Source organism: Myotis nattereri (assembly GCF_964212035.1).
Source record: "Myotis nattereri genome assembly, chromosome: 5".
Classification (NCBI taxonomy): domain Eukaryota; kingdom Metazoa; phylum Chordata; class Mammalia; order Chiroptera; family Vespertilionidae; genus Myotis; species Myotis nattereri.
In genome coordinates, this window is record NC_138080.1 from 6,073,878 (window position 1) to 6,090,555 (window position 16,678).

Here is a 16,678-nt window from a genome sequence, read left to right on the forward strand (position 1 = left end):
ACTGGCTGCTCCTACTTCCTGACAGCAGCCACCGTGGCTGTTTGCAGTGGGACTTCAGCCCCTGTCTCTGACTGCTTCTGGTCATCATTGATCTGCTAATTTACCATTGTGTATGTGTGTGTGTGTGTGCGCGCGCACGAGAACTTACTATCTTAAGAATCAGTTTTTTTAGACAAAATCTGTAACTCAAAGTTACTCAGCGTAACTGTGCTCAGAGTACAAAGGACATGACATACTTGAAATCAGTATTTATCATGTAAAGAATATTCAACAATAAACCATGACTTGAAAACAATGAAAAATTTGGAGTAGCAGGCCATACTGTAAAATAATTTTTATCTCAATTAGATAAGAGAATTAACTCTAGAGAGATTGTTCCCTTATGAATTCTCATATTCTAGAGAAAATTCTTTTCATAATGATTATTTTTGCTTATAGTTATAAATATCAAATATGAAACAGTCAGCCCTACTTGGTTTGCCTCAGTGGATAGAGCATCGGCCTGCAGACTGAAGGGTCCCAGGTTCGATTCCAGTCAAGGGCACATATCCGGGTTGCAGGCTCGATCCCCAGTAGGGAGTGGGTAGAAGGCAGTCAATCAATGATTCTGACTCATCATTGATGTTTCTATCTCTCTCTCCCTCTCCCTTCCTCTCTGAAATCAATAAAAAATATATAAAAATATATGAAACAGTCAAATTTCAGAGATAGCCAGTCAGTCTTTACTGATGCTAAGAGATAAAATTTTATAAATTGGATATGGAATCCTAAAATAGGTAAGATATTACAAAAAGCATTTAGTTCTAAAGTAATTTTTCCCTGTTATTATCCAATCTAATAAATACAATTTTGCTGAAATTTAATGGAATATACTGTCAACTACCTAATCTTAGGTATTTTTGAAGAATTATCTTTAAAATGACTTTTAAAAATGAAAAGTAATATAAATCTTCAGTCATTCATATCAACTTTCAGATATCAGTGCTCAAAAAAATAAAACAGAACTATTTTAAAACTAAGTCAGAGAATATTTATGATTAATAATAATTTGAATAAAAGCTCTATACATTATAGACTCTTATTTTAATTTAAGCAACACAAGCAAAAAAAGGTGATGAACTACCTTAAGAGATGTTTATTGTCTATCAGCACTTTCAGATAATCTGCCAGTTTCTTTTGCATGAGTGCAAGATAAAGCCAAGCTCTGCCTCTTCCCACAGCTGTCCTAGAATTCAAACAGAGAATCAAACTGTTATGGCATAACTAGAGGCCCGGTGCACGAAATTCGTGCACTTGTGCGGGGGAGGAGGGGGTAGGAAGGCGTGGGTAATGGGATCCTCATCCTGGCCTATGCCCTCTCGCAGCCGGGAGCCCTTGGGGGATGTCCAACTGACGGCTTAGGCCAGCTCCTCATGCTGTCATGGAGGCGGGAGAGGCTCCTGCCACCACCAGCTGTGAACCCGGCTTCTGGCTGAGCAGTGCTCCCCCTGTGGGAGCACACTGACCACCAGGGGCAGCTCCTGTGTTCAGCGTCTGCCCCCTTGTGGTCAGCGCGCATCATAGCAACCGGTTATTCTGCCGTTTGGTTGATTTGCATATTAGCCTTTATTATATAGGATAATAACAATAAAACAAAACAAAAAGACAAGTTAGCTCAAGAGATACACACATTCCTGCTTGTGAATACAGAAAACTCTGTAAGAATAGCTGCTTTGGGGGTCGAGGGAGCACAATGTCAGGGAAGGCACTATATACCTCTGGGTGCTGTTTGAATTTTGTATCATGGGCATGTGTGTTTCTTTATTTTGACAAAAGAGGAAAAATATCTTAAGCCACAAAATTTGATTCCTGGAACAAATATAATCAGATAAAACTTTGTGTATATTGATAAAATTTCACAGGAACCAGGAAATATTAGGTTGGCTTTGTAGAATGGATAAATATTCTTTCAAAGATTAATACACAAGATTGTCAGTGCTTGTTAAAGTGCTGAAGTCTCACAAGGTTTCTGAGGCATTAGCTTAAAGATGCAATTGAAAAATAATTTCTGGCCTGGCCAGCATGGCTCAATGGTTGAGTGTTGACCTATGAGCTAGGAGGTCACGGTTCGATTCCTGGTCAGTGCACATGCCTGGGCTGTAGGCTCAATCGCCATGTGGGGCATGCAGGAGGCAGCCAATTTTTAAAAAAATATATTTTTATTGATTTCAGAGAGGAAGGGCATAGAGGACCCCTCGGTTAGGCTGGTTGTCTCAAACTAGCTAGGGTGAGGCAGCCAATTGATGATTCTCTCTCATCATTGATGTTTCTATCTCCCTCTCCCTCTCCCTTCCTCTCTGAAATCAATAAAAATATATTTTAAAAAATTGTGGTAGAAAACATATAAAATAAAATATATCTTTTTAAGTGTATTGGTTGGTAATGCTAAGTGCATTCACATTGTTGTGCAACCAATCTCAAAGATGCAAACTTGGAAAGGCCTGTTTTAAACATTAAAGAAGGAAAAAAAGCCTCCCTGCTATAGACCTCACACTGTTTAAGGAAAACAAGATTCTCTTTAAGCAGAGTAAGTGCATTTGTGACAGACTCAGGAGTACAGAGGCACTGCTGTCATCAGTGTTTGCACCCAAGGGCGCTCTTAGGGCCACAGCCTGGCTGTGCACCCCAGGGATCTCAGGGCTCATCTCCCTTCATCAATACAAAAGGCTCTGAACACCCCAGTAGCTCCACCACCACCACCCCACAAGTAAATGATGAGGGGAAAAAAAGAACCAGAGTAAAAAGGAAAGAAAATAATGTGGGGGGAGAGGTATTTAATGTTGGGATTTAATGTTGGGAAAATGGACACTAACAGAGGCTGCTCAGTGGGGGTGTAACTGTCACAACGCTTCCAGCAGGCAGCCTGGTGATGGCTGGCTACCCAAATCCTACATCTAGGAACACAGCCTCAGGAAGTGACCAGAATGTACAAGGGGATGACTGGGGATGGTCACCACTGCACTATTTGGAGAATGAGCACTGGAAGACAGCTACGAAGCCCAAAGGGGCGTTAAGCATATGAGCTAGAGAACATAAAGCTATGCCCATTTCAAAAGTGATGTGGATGAGATCTGACGTGGAAAGGGGTCTACAATCCAATATGAAATGGAAAAAAGCCTAGAACAGTATGTACAGTTTAATACTTAAATTTTTCTTCCTTTTCTTTTTTTAAAATTGATTTCAGAGAGAGGAAGGAAGAGGGAGAGAGAGAAACATCAATGATGAAAGAGAATCATCGATCGACTGATTGGCTGCCTCCTGCAAGCCCCGCCCCCCCCCCCCCCCCCCCTCCCCGCCACACACACCCGGGAGTCAAGCCTGCAATCTGGGTGTGGCCCTGATTGGAAATCCAACCATGACCTCCTGGTTTATGGGTCGACACTCAACCACTGAGCCATGCCAGCCAGACACTGTCCCTGAATGTGGCTCATGCACTTTGTTTTAAATTAGAAAATGTTTTATCATCAAGGAATTGAGAAATGGGTAAGTTTTTCTAAATATCAAACCAGTGTAATGACTTCTTACTCACTTTAATTCTGGCAGATTTCTGACACTAGTGGCTATATCTGATGCTTCTGGACAAAGTTTCTCCACCAGCTCCAAAGGACCAAAGAAAGATTTATTTTGGCCAATAAAACTCTTCTTAACTAAAAGGGAAAACAAAAGTGTTAGTCATAAGAATAGGTGGCAAAATGTCTTTAGGGGTCTGTGGTCTCTCTTCCAAAAGCCAAATAAATGCTCCAGATTTAATCCTTCTGCTTAATTCTTCAGATTTAGCCTTGGGGACTGGGCAAGGCCAAGCAGCAAAGGAGCTCTCCCTTCTCTGGAAACAGGGATTCCCTGATGCACCTACTGTGCTCTTCCTCCAAGGTGTTTACTGCCCATGAGATAAAACTGATCCCTTGTGAAATCCTTCCCCTTTCTCCTTCCTACCTGATGCCAAAATCAATACTTAATTTTGAATGGATATCACCACCCGCCTCACCTGAACTGCTGCAAAAACCTCCTAATGAGCCTCCCTGCTCCTAATATTGTCACCCTTCAAATCCGCACTCCGCATTGCTGAGGTCTTTTATGAGTGGAAGTCAGGTCAAGTTTTCCCTGGGCTTACAGTCTTCCACGTCCTTAGAATAAACCCCGGTCTTCACCCGTAAAGGCCTACATGTTCGAGCCGTCCTCCTTTCCTCTCAGCACCCATAGCTACCTGACCGCTTCCTCCAGCCAAGGGTGGTCCCACGCAGGACCCTTAACCTGTTTTTTGTTTCTGATTTTTGCTTTCCCCTACTCTTTACATGATTGACTGCTCCATCCTGTATGTCTCAGTTGACGTTTCACCTCCCCAGAAAAACTGTCCCCTTTTACCCCAGCTGAAAGGTTTTCTCTTTGATTCTCTATCATTTAACCCATTTTGCTTCCTTGAATTTGTAGCATTTTATAATTATGTTGGTTTGTTGCTGCGTTTATCATCCACCTCCTGGTGTGGAACTGTGCTGTCCAAGGTGATCACTAGTCACATGTGCTACTGAACACTTGTTCAAATGCTAGTGCAATTGAGGCATGCTATAAATGTAAAACAGCGGGTTTTTAAGCCTAAGTATAAAAAAGAAGGCAAAATATCTCACTAATAAGGCTTTTAAATCCTGATTATGTATCACAATGATATTTTGGATATATTCATTTCAATAAAATATATCATTAAAACTAATTTTACTTGTTTCTTTTAATTTAAAAAAATGTGTACTAGAACATTAAATATTGGCCCTAGCTGGTTTGGCTCAGTTTGGCTGGTTCGGCCTGCAGACTGAAGGGTCCTGGGGTTCAATTCCAGTCAAAGGCATATACCTGGGTTACAGGCCCCATCCCCAGTGGGCGGCGTGCAGGAAGCAGCCGATCAATGATTCCCTTTCATCATTGATGTTTCTATCTCTCTCTCCCTCTCCCTTCCTCTCTGAAATCAATAAAAATATATATTTTTAAAAATTGCCCATCTGGCTTGCATGACTTTTTATCGGACAGCAGTGCTCAGGGAAGTCCCATCTTGCAGGCAGGACGCGGTGTGCTTGTACTCTGCCGCCATCCCGGCACCAGAACAGTGTTCCGCACTGATGAGCACATGCTGTGACCCGGGCGCCCAGACTCACCTTTCAGCCCGTGTTTGAGGCAGTGCTCCATCACCACGAAGAACTGCTGCAAGGGGGCGTGGTCTGCATCCAGGCTGCGGCCCAGGCTCAGCGCGGACTGCAGCAAGACCTTGACGCTGAGCTTCATCATGTGCATCAGGTTGGCGCGCTCCTCCATCATCTGGCACTTGGAAGCTGGGGGGCAGAAGCAGGGACAGCTCTGTCCGTGGACTGCGTGTGCTCCGGGGCAACAATGGCCAGGCCAGCCGGGTGGGCGGCAGGCGGTCAGCGCGGGGTGCAAACGCGCGGATAACCGGTGCGCGGTCACCTGACCCCGGAGGTCACAGCCGCACCGGGACCGCCCGGCCCGGGGTCAGCCTGCAGAGGCACGGCCTCTCCCGGTGGCTGGAGTTTGGCCTCTCCGCACGCAGCGCCCTATTTTCCGCGCACCCGACAGGCGCAAACCGCAGGAAGCCCCGCCCCAAGCTGGGAACGTGCTCCGCCCGCGGACGTGCCTATTGGGCGAAGCCGCGAGGCCACGCCCACAGCCCGCACGGGCGCCCGGTCGGGCCAAGGGGGCTCCCGCCTGCTCCTCGGTGTGAGGGGCCATCCGAGTTGCTCCTGGGAAGCGCCTGCCACTCGGTTCTAGACTCACATTCAAAGTGTTGCCCACCTTTCTTCCACAATGAGTGGACCGTTATGAGTTTTGTTAACAAAACCCTGAAACTCAGCTGTCTTTCCACTTCAATGCCATTAACCTTGTCGCTTTGTTTTGAGGTTTAAAAATAAGGAAGCCCAAGAACAGACCTCCTGTTTCACAGGCACTCTTTCTTCTGCCATCCCACAGAAGAGTGTCAGTTCACTCCCCGGCCTCTCCACGCACTGGCCTGGGTGCAGACAGCCCCACACAGTCCCACACGCCGCCTGGTGGTGGAGCCGCCTGTGATGATCAGGTCACCAACATCAGGACGAGCTTTCAATCCCTCACTGCTTTATTGCACTTAGTTAACGAAACCTGTCTAGGGGGAGAGGGGAACACTTCTAGCCCTCTGCTGGGTGTCCTGAATTTAGAAAACTACCCCTACCCCCCCCAATTATATGTAATTATTTTCTGCTAACCTCAATACTCTAGATGTGCCATTAACTCAATGGACAGGTTTCATAAATTAAATGAGCCAAACGGTAGCTCCAAGTTTTTGATGAAAATGGCTTTGAAAGAAAAGGTAAAATAAGTCTTTTGGTCAAAAAATATTGTATTGGCAAAGGTGTAATGAAATAATATTTAGATGGCCCCAACCATTTTGAGTGTTCTCGGTTAAACAAGATAACTAAGTACATAAAAGCATTACAAGCATAATTATCATTAGATAAATCTTGGTAAAGCCTTTGCTGGAAAACTTCCCAGAGGTTGAGATATTTCTTTAATTATTGTTAAATTTTGAGAGAATCCTATGTGTTATATTTATACATTTGAAACTTCAATGAAATGGATAATGGGCAAAGGAAATAAAAATTATAAAACCTCTCTGCTTTATTGCACTTAGTTAAGGAAACCCGGTCTAGTGGGTGGGGGGAACACTTACAAGTTGTATCCTCTCTTGCAAGTCAGATGATTTTCATTTGCTTTGAAAAAAAATTATTGACAGTAGATCAATGTGATTTGGAGCATATAACTTACAAGTTCAAAGACTTGAGCAACACTGCTCTAACAAAACTGTCTATAATTCTTATTTATATGAACCAGGTTTCTCGGGGATTACATCCATAAAAACAAAAAATTTGGAATAAAATTGATGCTGAGTCCTATCACATTTTATCAGTAAATCATATATATTCATCTACAGATACATGCTCATGAAAAAATCAATATCATTTAGCTCATTTTAACAGAGAGGCAACTGCGCCTGCCTACCTGGTGTGGCTCAGCTGTTAAGCATTCACTTATGAACCAGGAGGTCATGGTTCAGTTTCCAGTCTGGGCACATGTTTGGGTTGTGGGCTCCATTCCCAGTAAGGGGGTGTGCAGGAGGCAGCCAATCAATGATTCTCTCTTATCACTGATGCTTCTATCTCTCCCTTCCTCTCTGAAATCAATAAAAATGTATGTTTTTTAAAAGAGAGGAAATTCCATGAAAAATATATGTATGATTATTTATAAAATTATATTTAAATTCCTTTTATCGACTTATTCATCGCGAATACTTTTAATGGTACATTCCAAAAGAAAGGGTTTTTTTTTAAAACACTCAGCTTTAGTCACAAGAAAAGTTTATTAAATTTTTATTTATGTATTTTTGGCTGAGATATATGATATGATGACCAATAAAAAATTATAAAACATATGGCAGTGGAATGGGAATTCAAGTTCAAGGGGTAAAAGGGAAAAATGTAAAAATTTTAAATATTAAAAAACATGTTTATTTTTAAGATGAATGCTAGTGCTTATCAAATCATTAAGGTATTTACATATCACTCGGCACACTTAAAAGTGATGTAACAGTTTTATTTCAAAAAGTCAATATTTATAATGAGCCAGAAAATATATTCTAAACTTTAAAATTATGATGAAGAACTTTATATGTCAACTTTAAAAGTTGGAGTTTCTTGCCCTGACTGGGTAGCTCAGTTGGTTACAGCATCATCCTGATACACCAAAGTTGTGGGTTCAATCCTGGGTCAGGGCATGTACAAGAAACAACCAATAAATAAATAAGTGGAACAACAAATCAATGTTTCTCTCTCTCTAAAGTAATTTTAAAAAAGCTGAAGTTTCTTTAGGGCAGCGGTTCTCAACCGGTGGGTCGCGACCCCTTTGGCGGTCAAACAACCCTTTCACAGGGGTCGCCTAAGAACATCCTGCATATCAGATATTTACATTACGATTCATAACAGTAACAAAATTACAGCTATGAAGTAGAAATGAAAATAATTTTATGGTTGGGTCACAACATGAGGAACTGTATTTAAAGGGCCAGAAGGTTGAGAGCCACTGCTTTAGGAGGTCATGTGAGCCAAAAATGTGGAGACTAGTGTTTTAGGTGGTCAGAGCTGGGGGTGGCAGCGGCTCCCATCACTGCTGCTGGGAATGGGGCAGTGCACTGCTGCCAACTCATCCACCCCTGGTTGGTGAGTCACCTATTCCCATTCATGCTCGACTTAGAATTATAGAAAATTCAAGCGGGAGGATCTTCAACCTGGTCTATCTCTCAATTTTACTAGGTTTGTGACCTTGGCCATGCTTTTCACATCTCTAAGCTTCATTATTAATAATTCAACACAACATACAGAATGTCACAAAATTCTACACTTATGGGATTGCCAAATAAGTGGTCTGATCAGGGATTTCAACCTTGACCCTTTCAGAGGGGCGGGCCTTGACCTAAATGAGCACGGCAGAGAGGGGCTGAGCTTCAGACACTCTTGCTGGAAGAATGCTGTCAATAGAGGTTTCAGAAACTGGGGTCCTGAATTTTTATGTAAAACCTGCTAATTGCCTAAAAAACATTTTAAAATTGCTTTTATACCTTCAAGACAGAAAAAAATACAAACCAGCAGCCACAAACAGCGCAAAGGGCTGCCAGTGTGTTGTAACATCTGGTAGAGAGTAAGAGAAACATGCAAATTGTACCTTCGCCATGCCCCAAGCCATGCCCACCAGCCAATTAGAGTGACTATATGCAAATTAACCCAAGCAAGATGGCGGCCAGCAGCCACAGAGCTGAAGCAAGCAGGAGGCTTGGTTGCCTGAGATGTGGCCTCCACTAAAGGCAACAAAGTTTCAATTACAGAAGCTAAATAAATCCCAGAAACCTGCTTCCAGCCAGCCTCCACTGGGAACTTGGGTGGCTGGGGGCCGTGGCCAGCCTGCAAACAGCCATCAGCCCCTAACCCAGGCTGGCCAGGCACCCCAGCAGGAACCCCTACCTCTAGGGGGTTTGGCAGCCTGAAAACAGCCATCAGCCCCTCACCCAGGCTGGCCACACCCTCAAGGGGTGAGGGTCCCTGCTGGGGGGCTTGACCAGCGTGCAAACAGCTCTCAGCCACTCATCCAGGCTGGCCAGGCACCCCAGCAGGACCCCCCTCCCTGAAGGGGGTGTGGCCAACCTGAAAACGGTCCTTAGCCCCTCACCCAGGCTGGCCAGGCACCCCAGCGGGACCCCCACCCTGATCTGGGACACCCTTCAGGGCAAACCAGCCAGCCCCCACCCATGCACCAGGCATATAATAAAAGGGTAATATGCAAATTGACCCTAACAGCAGAATGACTGGGAATGACTGGTCACTATGACACACACTGACCACCAGGGGGCAGACGCTCAATGCAGGAGCTGCCCCCTGGTGGTCAGTGCGCTCCCACAGGGGGAGCTCTGCTCAGCCACAAGCCAGGCGAATGGCTGCCAGCACAGCAGTGATGGCGGGAGCCTCTCCCGCTAAGGATGTCCGACTGCAGCTTAGGCCTGGTTCCCTCTGGCCAGTGGACATCCCCTGAGGGCTGCCGGGCTGCCAGAGGGATGTCTGACTGCCAGCTTAGGCCCGATCCCCACAGGGAGCGGGCCTAAGCCAGCAGGTGGACATCCCCCGAGGGGTCCCAGACTGCGAGAGGGCACAGGCCTGGCTGAGGGACCCCCCTGAGTGCACAAATTTTTGTGCACCGGGCCTCTAGTATATATATATAAAAGGCTAATATGCTAAGTGTCCAACTGTCCAACCAGTCGTTATGACACGCATTGACCACCAGGGGGCAAACACTTAACACAGGAGCTGCTGAACTGCAGTGACTTGGCAGCGGCAGTTCTCAGGTGACACACCTTGAAACCAGAGAGGAGGGAACCTGATTCCTCGCAGGACCGCGTGATTCCACCTCCGGCCGTGGGTTATATTGTTGCTGGGACACTATCGGCCCCGAATCTGGTTTACTGCACACTTATATTTGCATTCCACACCCTGTACCACAGCAACTTTGCAGAGTGCCCTTTCGCACTCTGGGACCCCTCAGGTAATGTCGGAGAGCCAGTTTCAGCCCAATCCCCACAGGTCAGGCTGAGGGACCTCAAGTGCCAGAGGGTTCCTGCTCACTCCACAGATGCCTTTCAAGCCACAGTTCCACCCCAGGTGCAGCCGGCCAAGGAGGGACAGCGGGAGGTTGGCTCCAGAGCATGTCCAGCCCATCTCACCCAGTCCCGCCCTCCCGGCCACCTTGTAATTAATTTCCTTTCAATGTGCATGAATCCATGCACCGGGTCACTAGACTCTATATATAAAAGGCTAATATACTAAGGCTAATATACTGAGTGTCCAACCGTTCACTATGACACGCACTGACCATCAGGGGGGAGACGCTCAATGCAGGAGCTTCCATGACACACACTGGCCGGCACCACAAACCAATACTTGGCTTCCCCTAAGTGGGACACAGGCCCGCCACCACCCCGGAGTGACACCCCACCAAATCACAGTCAACGCTGCCAAGACCCCATGGTGCAAAATGCAGCCCACAGGCCAGCCCGGCCCAGAAATGGTCGCTGTGGGCTCTGGGTAATGACATCACGTAGCAATGCCTGCTTCCTCTCCCTAGCGACTAGCCTCCTTGGAGTTTCTGCAGCCCAGGAACACAGGAACACTTTACACTTTAACCAAATGTCTGTGAAGCATTTTCCCATGCCCCATCTCATTTGATCCTCACAGGAGTCCTGGAGTAGGTAGATAGGAGACTCAATGGAATCCTATTTTCTTTTCATTGGCCAGAAAACAGAGATTTAGAAAGCTTAGAAACTTGACCCGACTGAAAAGAAGAAATGGTGGACCTTGAAAATGACTTCAGGTTTTCTCACTGCGCAGAATACAGTCAAACACTGCTGCAGTTAAAAATTTTCCCATTGTTCTCACTGCATGATCTACAATAATGATCAGCTTTGTGTTGATATTTACTGCTGTGTTGCTGTCAATTACCCGAAAGAGAAGTTGGAGTGCTTCACTGGGCTGGAAAAAGTTTAGCTACATCAGAAAGCAGATCTAGCCCTAACCGGTTTGGTTCAGTGGATAGAACGTCGGCCTGTGGACTGAAGGGTCCCAGGTTCGATTCCAGTCAAGGGCATGTACCTTGGTTGCGGGCACATCCCCAGTAGGGGGTGTGCAGGAGGCAGTTGATTGATGTTTCTCTCATATCGATGTTTCTAACTCTCTATCCCTCTCCCTTCTTCTCTGTAAAAAAATCAATAAAATAGCCCTAGCCGGTTCCACTCAGTGGATAGAGTGTCAGCCTGTGGACTGAAAAGTCCAGGGTTCGATTCCAGTCAAGGGCATGTACCTTGGTTGCAGGCACATCCCCAGTAGGGGGTGTGCAGGAGGTAGCTGATTGATGTTTCTCTCTCATCACTGGTGTTTCCATCTCTCTCTCCCTCTCCCTTCCTCTCTGGAATCAATAAAAATATATTTTAAAAAAATCAATAAAATATATATATTTTAAAAAGTAGGTCTAATTAAGCAAGTTTATTCTATATCTATAAAAGGCTAAGTTGACTCGTGCATGTGTGATACATATGAAGCTCTTGTTGGCGCCAATCACATCTCTCATTGTTGATCGTGAATTTGGTTGACACTTGTATCATAGAGAAAGGGCAAACAGCGATATTAAAATATTTCTTCTAATTAATTTCCTCTCAATGTGCATGAATTCGTGCACTGGGCCACTCATTTACTTATAAAATTAGAAGCTTCGAGGCATTGAGGTATCTGACTGAGAGCATGGTCTCGAGAGGCAGATGTCTTGGTTCCAGTACTGCCTCTGCCATGTCTAAGCAACCGGGTCAAGTTACTTCTCTTTCAGTTTGTCTCTTTAAAAAATGGGGAGAATAATGGTACCTATTACGTGGGGCTGGCTACAGGGCAGAGAGGAGGAAGTCAATCTCCCCTTCGTAGGGTCTAAGGCAGGGGTGGGCAAACTTTTTGACTGGAGGGCCACAATGGGTTCTTAAACTGGACCGGAGGGCCGGAACAAAAGCATGGATGGAGTGTTTGTGTGAACTAATATAAATTCAAAGTAAACATCATTACATAAAAGGAAACGGTCTTTTTTTTTTTTTTTTTTTTTTTCAGTTTTATTCATTTCAAACGGGCCGGATCCTGCGGGCCGTAGTTTGCCCACGGCTGGTCTAAGGCATCACAACTTCCTGCAGGGGTACAGTCTGTATCTGGCTGGGGTGGTGTGAGGCCCCTGCCCAGATGCCTGCCTAGTGTGCTGTGGTGCTGCCAGCCTGAGACTGTCCTGCCCTGAGCCGCAGAAGGTGTGACCTCCAGCCCCCTCACCCCCACCCCAGCCCAGAGCCCCCTCACCCCCACCCCAGCCCCGCAGTGGTCATGGAGTGGCGTCAGGGAGGGTAGAGACAAGCCCCAGGTCAGTCCTTAGTGGCCCGGGAGGTTGAGGACCTGTCCGAGGGGGCAGTGGAAGGTGGAACCACACAGGAGCCCACCTCCAGGCCCCGCTTCTCCACGTGCGCCCTTGTTCCACTGGACTTCACTTAAGAAACACAAACTCAGAGATATAATTACTGAGAATTTCAAGCATGGGGCGCTGCCCAGAGCGCAGTCCTGGGTGACCACGCTAACCACAGCCTGCACTGGCTATCCACCAGGAAGCCAGGCCTGCTATTAGGTAGTATTGTGAAGATAAAATTAATGTACGCAGAGATTTAAGATAAAGCCTGCCACTTAGGAAGCACAATATAAGTGTTGGCTATTATTCACCTACTATAAATGGAAAACAAGTACTTTTCAACTACACTGTGGGGCAAAAGTAGGTTTACAGTTGTGAGTACACTAGTTTATTCTTGTATTATTTATTAATCGTTGTATTATTTTCTGTATGAACAACTGTAAGTTACTTTTCCCCAGCCCTGTATGCATCTGTGTGCTGGGCCCTGACGAATTTTATTTGCTTACTACACGCCAGGAACCGTCTCAGAGGCCCCGGAAGACCGGGCCTGGCTCTCAGGACGCCCGGGGCGTGGGGTGCACCAACACCAGCGGCTGCACGAAGCTGGCGAGCTCGCGGGAACCAGAAATCCGGGTCGAACAGCTTTCTCATTACCTTCCAGAACTACTCTTCGTTGCCAGAATCTCAAGTCCAATTTTAAACTTTACTCGGTTTCTCTTAACCACTGAGATGTTCACACTATTCCGGTGTCCGTGCTGCTTCTGCAGCACATTTCCCGGAGGCAGGACACAATCTCGGGAAGTCCAAGGCGCACTAACACTTCAGGGAGCGGGAGGGAGTGCGCGCACGGGGGCGAGGGGCGGAGCGCACAAGGGGGGTGCGCGGGGACGCTCGGGGGCGGCGGGGGCGCACGGGGACGGGGGGCGGGGGGCGCACGGGGGCGGGGCGCACGGGGGGGGACGGGGGGCGCACGGGGGCGGGGCGCACGGGGGCGTCCACACCCGCCCCCCAAGCCCACGTGCTCATCCGGGCGCGGCCACGGCGCAGAGAAAACAGGACACGGCAGACGTGGGACCGCGCCCAGCCAGGCCCGGCCGGCCCCGCCCCACCCACGGCCCACCCGTCGGAACCCGCAGCGCAACCACTGACGTACCTGCGCGCGCCGCGCCCTCCGCGCCGTTCGGGCCCTCGGCCGCGCGCAGCGCGCCCCCGAAGCTGGCCGACAGGTTGCCCGTGGCCCGGCGCGCCAGGGTCAGGATGGGCGCCGACCAGCCCTCCGCCGTCGCCCGCCGCCTCGCCGCGCTCGGCAGGGCCCCCGGGCCTGGCAGCTGGCTCCTGTCCACCACCTCGAACTCTTCTCCGGGCTCTGGCCCCGGCCCCCCCTCCGCCAGGCCGCCGTCGCCCCTGCTGGCGGCCATCTTGGCCGCGTCACGTGGGCGCGTCATGTGGGCGCGTCACGTGGCGCGCGGTGGCGCCTCGGGCGGGCGGGCGTGAGGGTTGGTGCCCGGCCGCCCGCTCTCCCTGGGCCGAGTCCCCTCCCGGCGGGTTGGGGGGCCGTCATCACCGAGGCGGCGCCCACCTTCCCGCCGCGGGGCTGCGTGGGGCCGGCGCGCCGGCTTCCTCCCCTCGGGGGCCCGCCCAGCCGGGAACGCAGCCCCCGGACTTGGTTTTCTTTGTGACGCTGGTTCCCCCTTATTTTCAGCTCCTATTTTCCTTTTTCTACTTGGTCATCCTTCTGCAGCAGCCGCAGGACAAGCCCTAGAAAGAGCGGAAAGTGTTGTAATGTACCCCGCGAGTCACACAAGAACGCCTCAAGAAGTCGAGTTAAAGAGTCACATTTATTGCAAATCCGGGATAGTTGAGAGGCCATTTCCCAAATCTCATAGTGATAAGATGGCCGCAACACCAGACTTCTATAGGCAAAGATCACACAGGCATTGATTACATCCCAGGGTTTGGAATGAGGAACCTGGTTCCCAAAAAGCCCTTTACAGAAGCAGAATTGAGCATGTTAATTACAGTTTGGGGTCTCCGGATCACTGGGTTGGCAGGAACTCATTATCTGGAGCCATCGAGGCAATTTAGAGTAATTGTGCGTCCTGGTCTTGGGACCACTGAGTTGACAGGGAAACATTACCTGGAACCCTCAGGTCCTGGGATAATTGTGCTGTCCTGGTTCCCAGGTGCAGAGGAATGTGCTTTCTAAAACCAGTAAGGTCACAGCCAATGGGGTAGTCACATCACAATCAATAAGGCATTCAATCGAATGGGATGATTTATACAATTCAGAAAATCGAAATAACTTCTCTAGTGTTCAGCCAAACAGCAGGGTTAGAGTTAAACTGTAGTTTCTACCTGAGATGATTGCTACCATACTTCAAAAGGACACGGAGAGGAGAGGCAAGGAACAGAATTTAAGAAAAAATTAAATACAGCAGGTTGGCGCGGAAGAGCACACTGGTGGGCGGGATCTCAAGGTTCCGGTTCTGCTGTTAATGATCTAAGCGGGGCAGTAACAGAACCTACCTCCTCAGTAAACACGGTTTTGCAGGAGGAGCGCCGGCGCCGTTGTGATGAGCGTCACCCACAGGAGGCCTGGGCAGGGCGCTCTGCACGTGCAAGAAGTTAGACTATTTTGTCACTTGGAAACGAAGAAAAGTTGACAAAATAGAAACCCAAATTTCATTCGCTTTTGACATTTCTTTTCTTGCCAAGTGCTGTGTGTGGCCTCATCAAACCAGAACTGTTTGGTCTGACTGCCAGAGTGCTTAAACTTTAAAATATTGATTGATCGATTGGTTGATTTTTTAGAGAGAGAAAAAGGGATTTGTTGTTCTAGCTCCGTATGCACTCATTGGTCAATTCTTGCATGTACCCTGTCTGGGGGTTGATCCCACAACCCTGGTGTGCTTGGCCAGGCTCTAACCAACCGAGTGACCGGTCAGGGCCTTAAACTCAAATATTTTAAATTGTTGCAGATATTTAGAGATTAAGAGATTTTGCATAAAAATTTGGACTTTTTAAACTGATTTTTTCTTTTAAAATTGTAACTTATTTTTTTCTCAGCATTTATTCCCTTATACCAGTGATGGTGAACCTATGACACGCGTGTCAGAGGTGACACGTGAACTCATTTTTTTTGGTTGATTTGTCTTTGTTAAATGGCATTTAAATATATAAAATAAATATCAAAAATATAAGTCTTTGTTTTACTATGGTTGCAAATATCAAAAAATTTCTATATGTGACACGGCACCAGAGTTAAGTTAGGGTTTTTCAAAATGCTGACATGCCAAGCTGGTACTAGTGTTGTGAGTTAGCCCAGCGAGATAGACCACCGACTCAGAATTTAAATTTAAGAGCCTTTATTAAGCTGGCCAGCTGACTACAGCACGTCCCTCTCATAGGGAGAGCCTTGCACTGCAGTCCCGACCGAGGGTACAGCAAAGCTTTTTATCTGCAACACTACAAAGTATTTCAAAAAAAAAAAAAACAACAAACAAACAAAAAAAAACGAAAAGAAAAAGAAAAAACAAACTGCAAAGCAGTTCATTAGCTGTTCCTGGTACTGGCAGGGTAAAAAGTTCACATAAAATTTACGAGCAGGGTCACACCTGGCTGGGTTTAATCATAACACATTGCTTTTCTGGCGAGACAATTAGCAATTTTTCTCTGCCATGGTCCCTGCCCTCAGCCCACTCAGTAATTCTTCTCTGCCAGGCCCCTGCCCCTAGCACACTAGCCCCTTCACTGGTTTTCAGGGTCTGGCTGGTTCTGGTTGGGCTGGTTCCAGAAGGCCAGTGTTCGGAGTGGGGTGGGGAGTGAGTGGGAAATGGTGGGAGTGTTGGAGCTGTCACGTGGCTGAGGATTGGGATGGACAGGATGGTACCGAGTCTTGTCCAGGACCCATAGGACTCCAGTGCCCCTGGACAGTCACATAAGTGAAACGGTTGTTTATAATGACCAGAGCTGGATCTAATTCCATTTTGCATAAAAATAGAAACTCTTTTTGGGGGGCAGGGGCGAGAACCGTTTTAACGTTGTATCAGGCTGTGCTTGAGTAACAGCCCCAAATCTCCGGGCGTAA

General features: G+C 47.3%; 1 protein-coding gene across 1 annotated transcript in view; it reads right to left on the reverse strand.

Moving 5' to 3' along the window:
* RUFY1 (RUN and FYVE domain containing 1) overlaps positions 1–14,015 on the reverse strand; it is a 56,189-nt gene extending 42,174 nt beyond the window's left edge. The window contains exons 1-4 of the mRNA XM_081091945.1: positions 13,745–14,015; positions 5,181–5,354; positions 3,569–3,686; positions 1,124–1,225 (exon numbers count right to left, since the gene is read on the reverse strand). Coding sequence (XP_080948071.1) covers positions 1,124–1,225; positions 3,569–3,686; positions 5,181–5,354; positions 13,745–14,009 — 659 coding nt within the window. The 5' untranslated portion in view covers positions 14,010–14,015. The remainder of the gene's footprint in view (positions 1–1,123; positions 1,226–3,568; positions 3,687–5,180; positions 5,355–13,744) is intronic.
* Between the last annotated feature and the right edge of the window lie 2,663 nt (positions 14,016–16,678).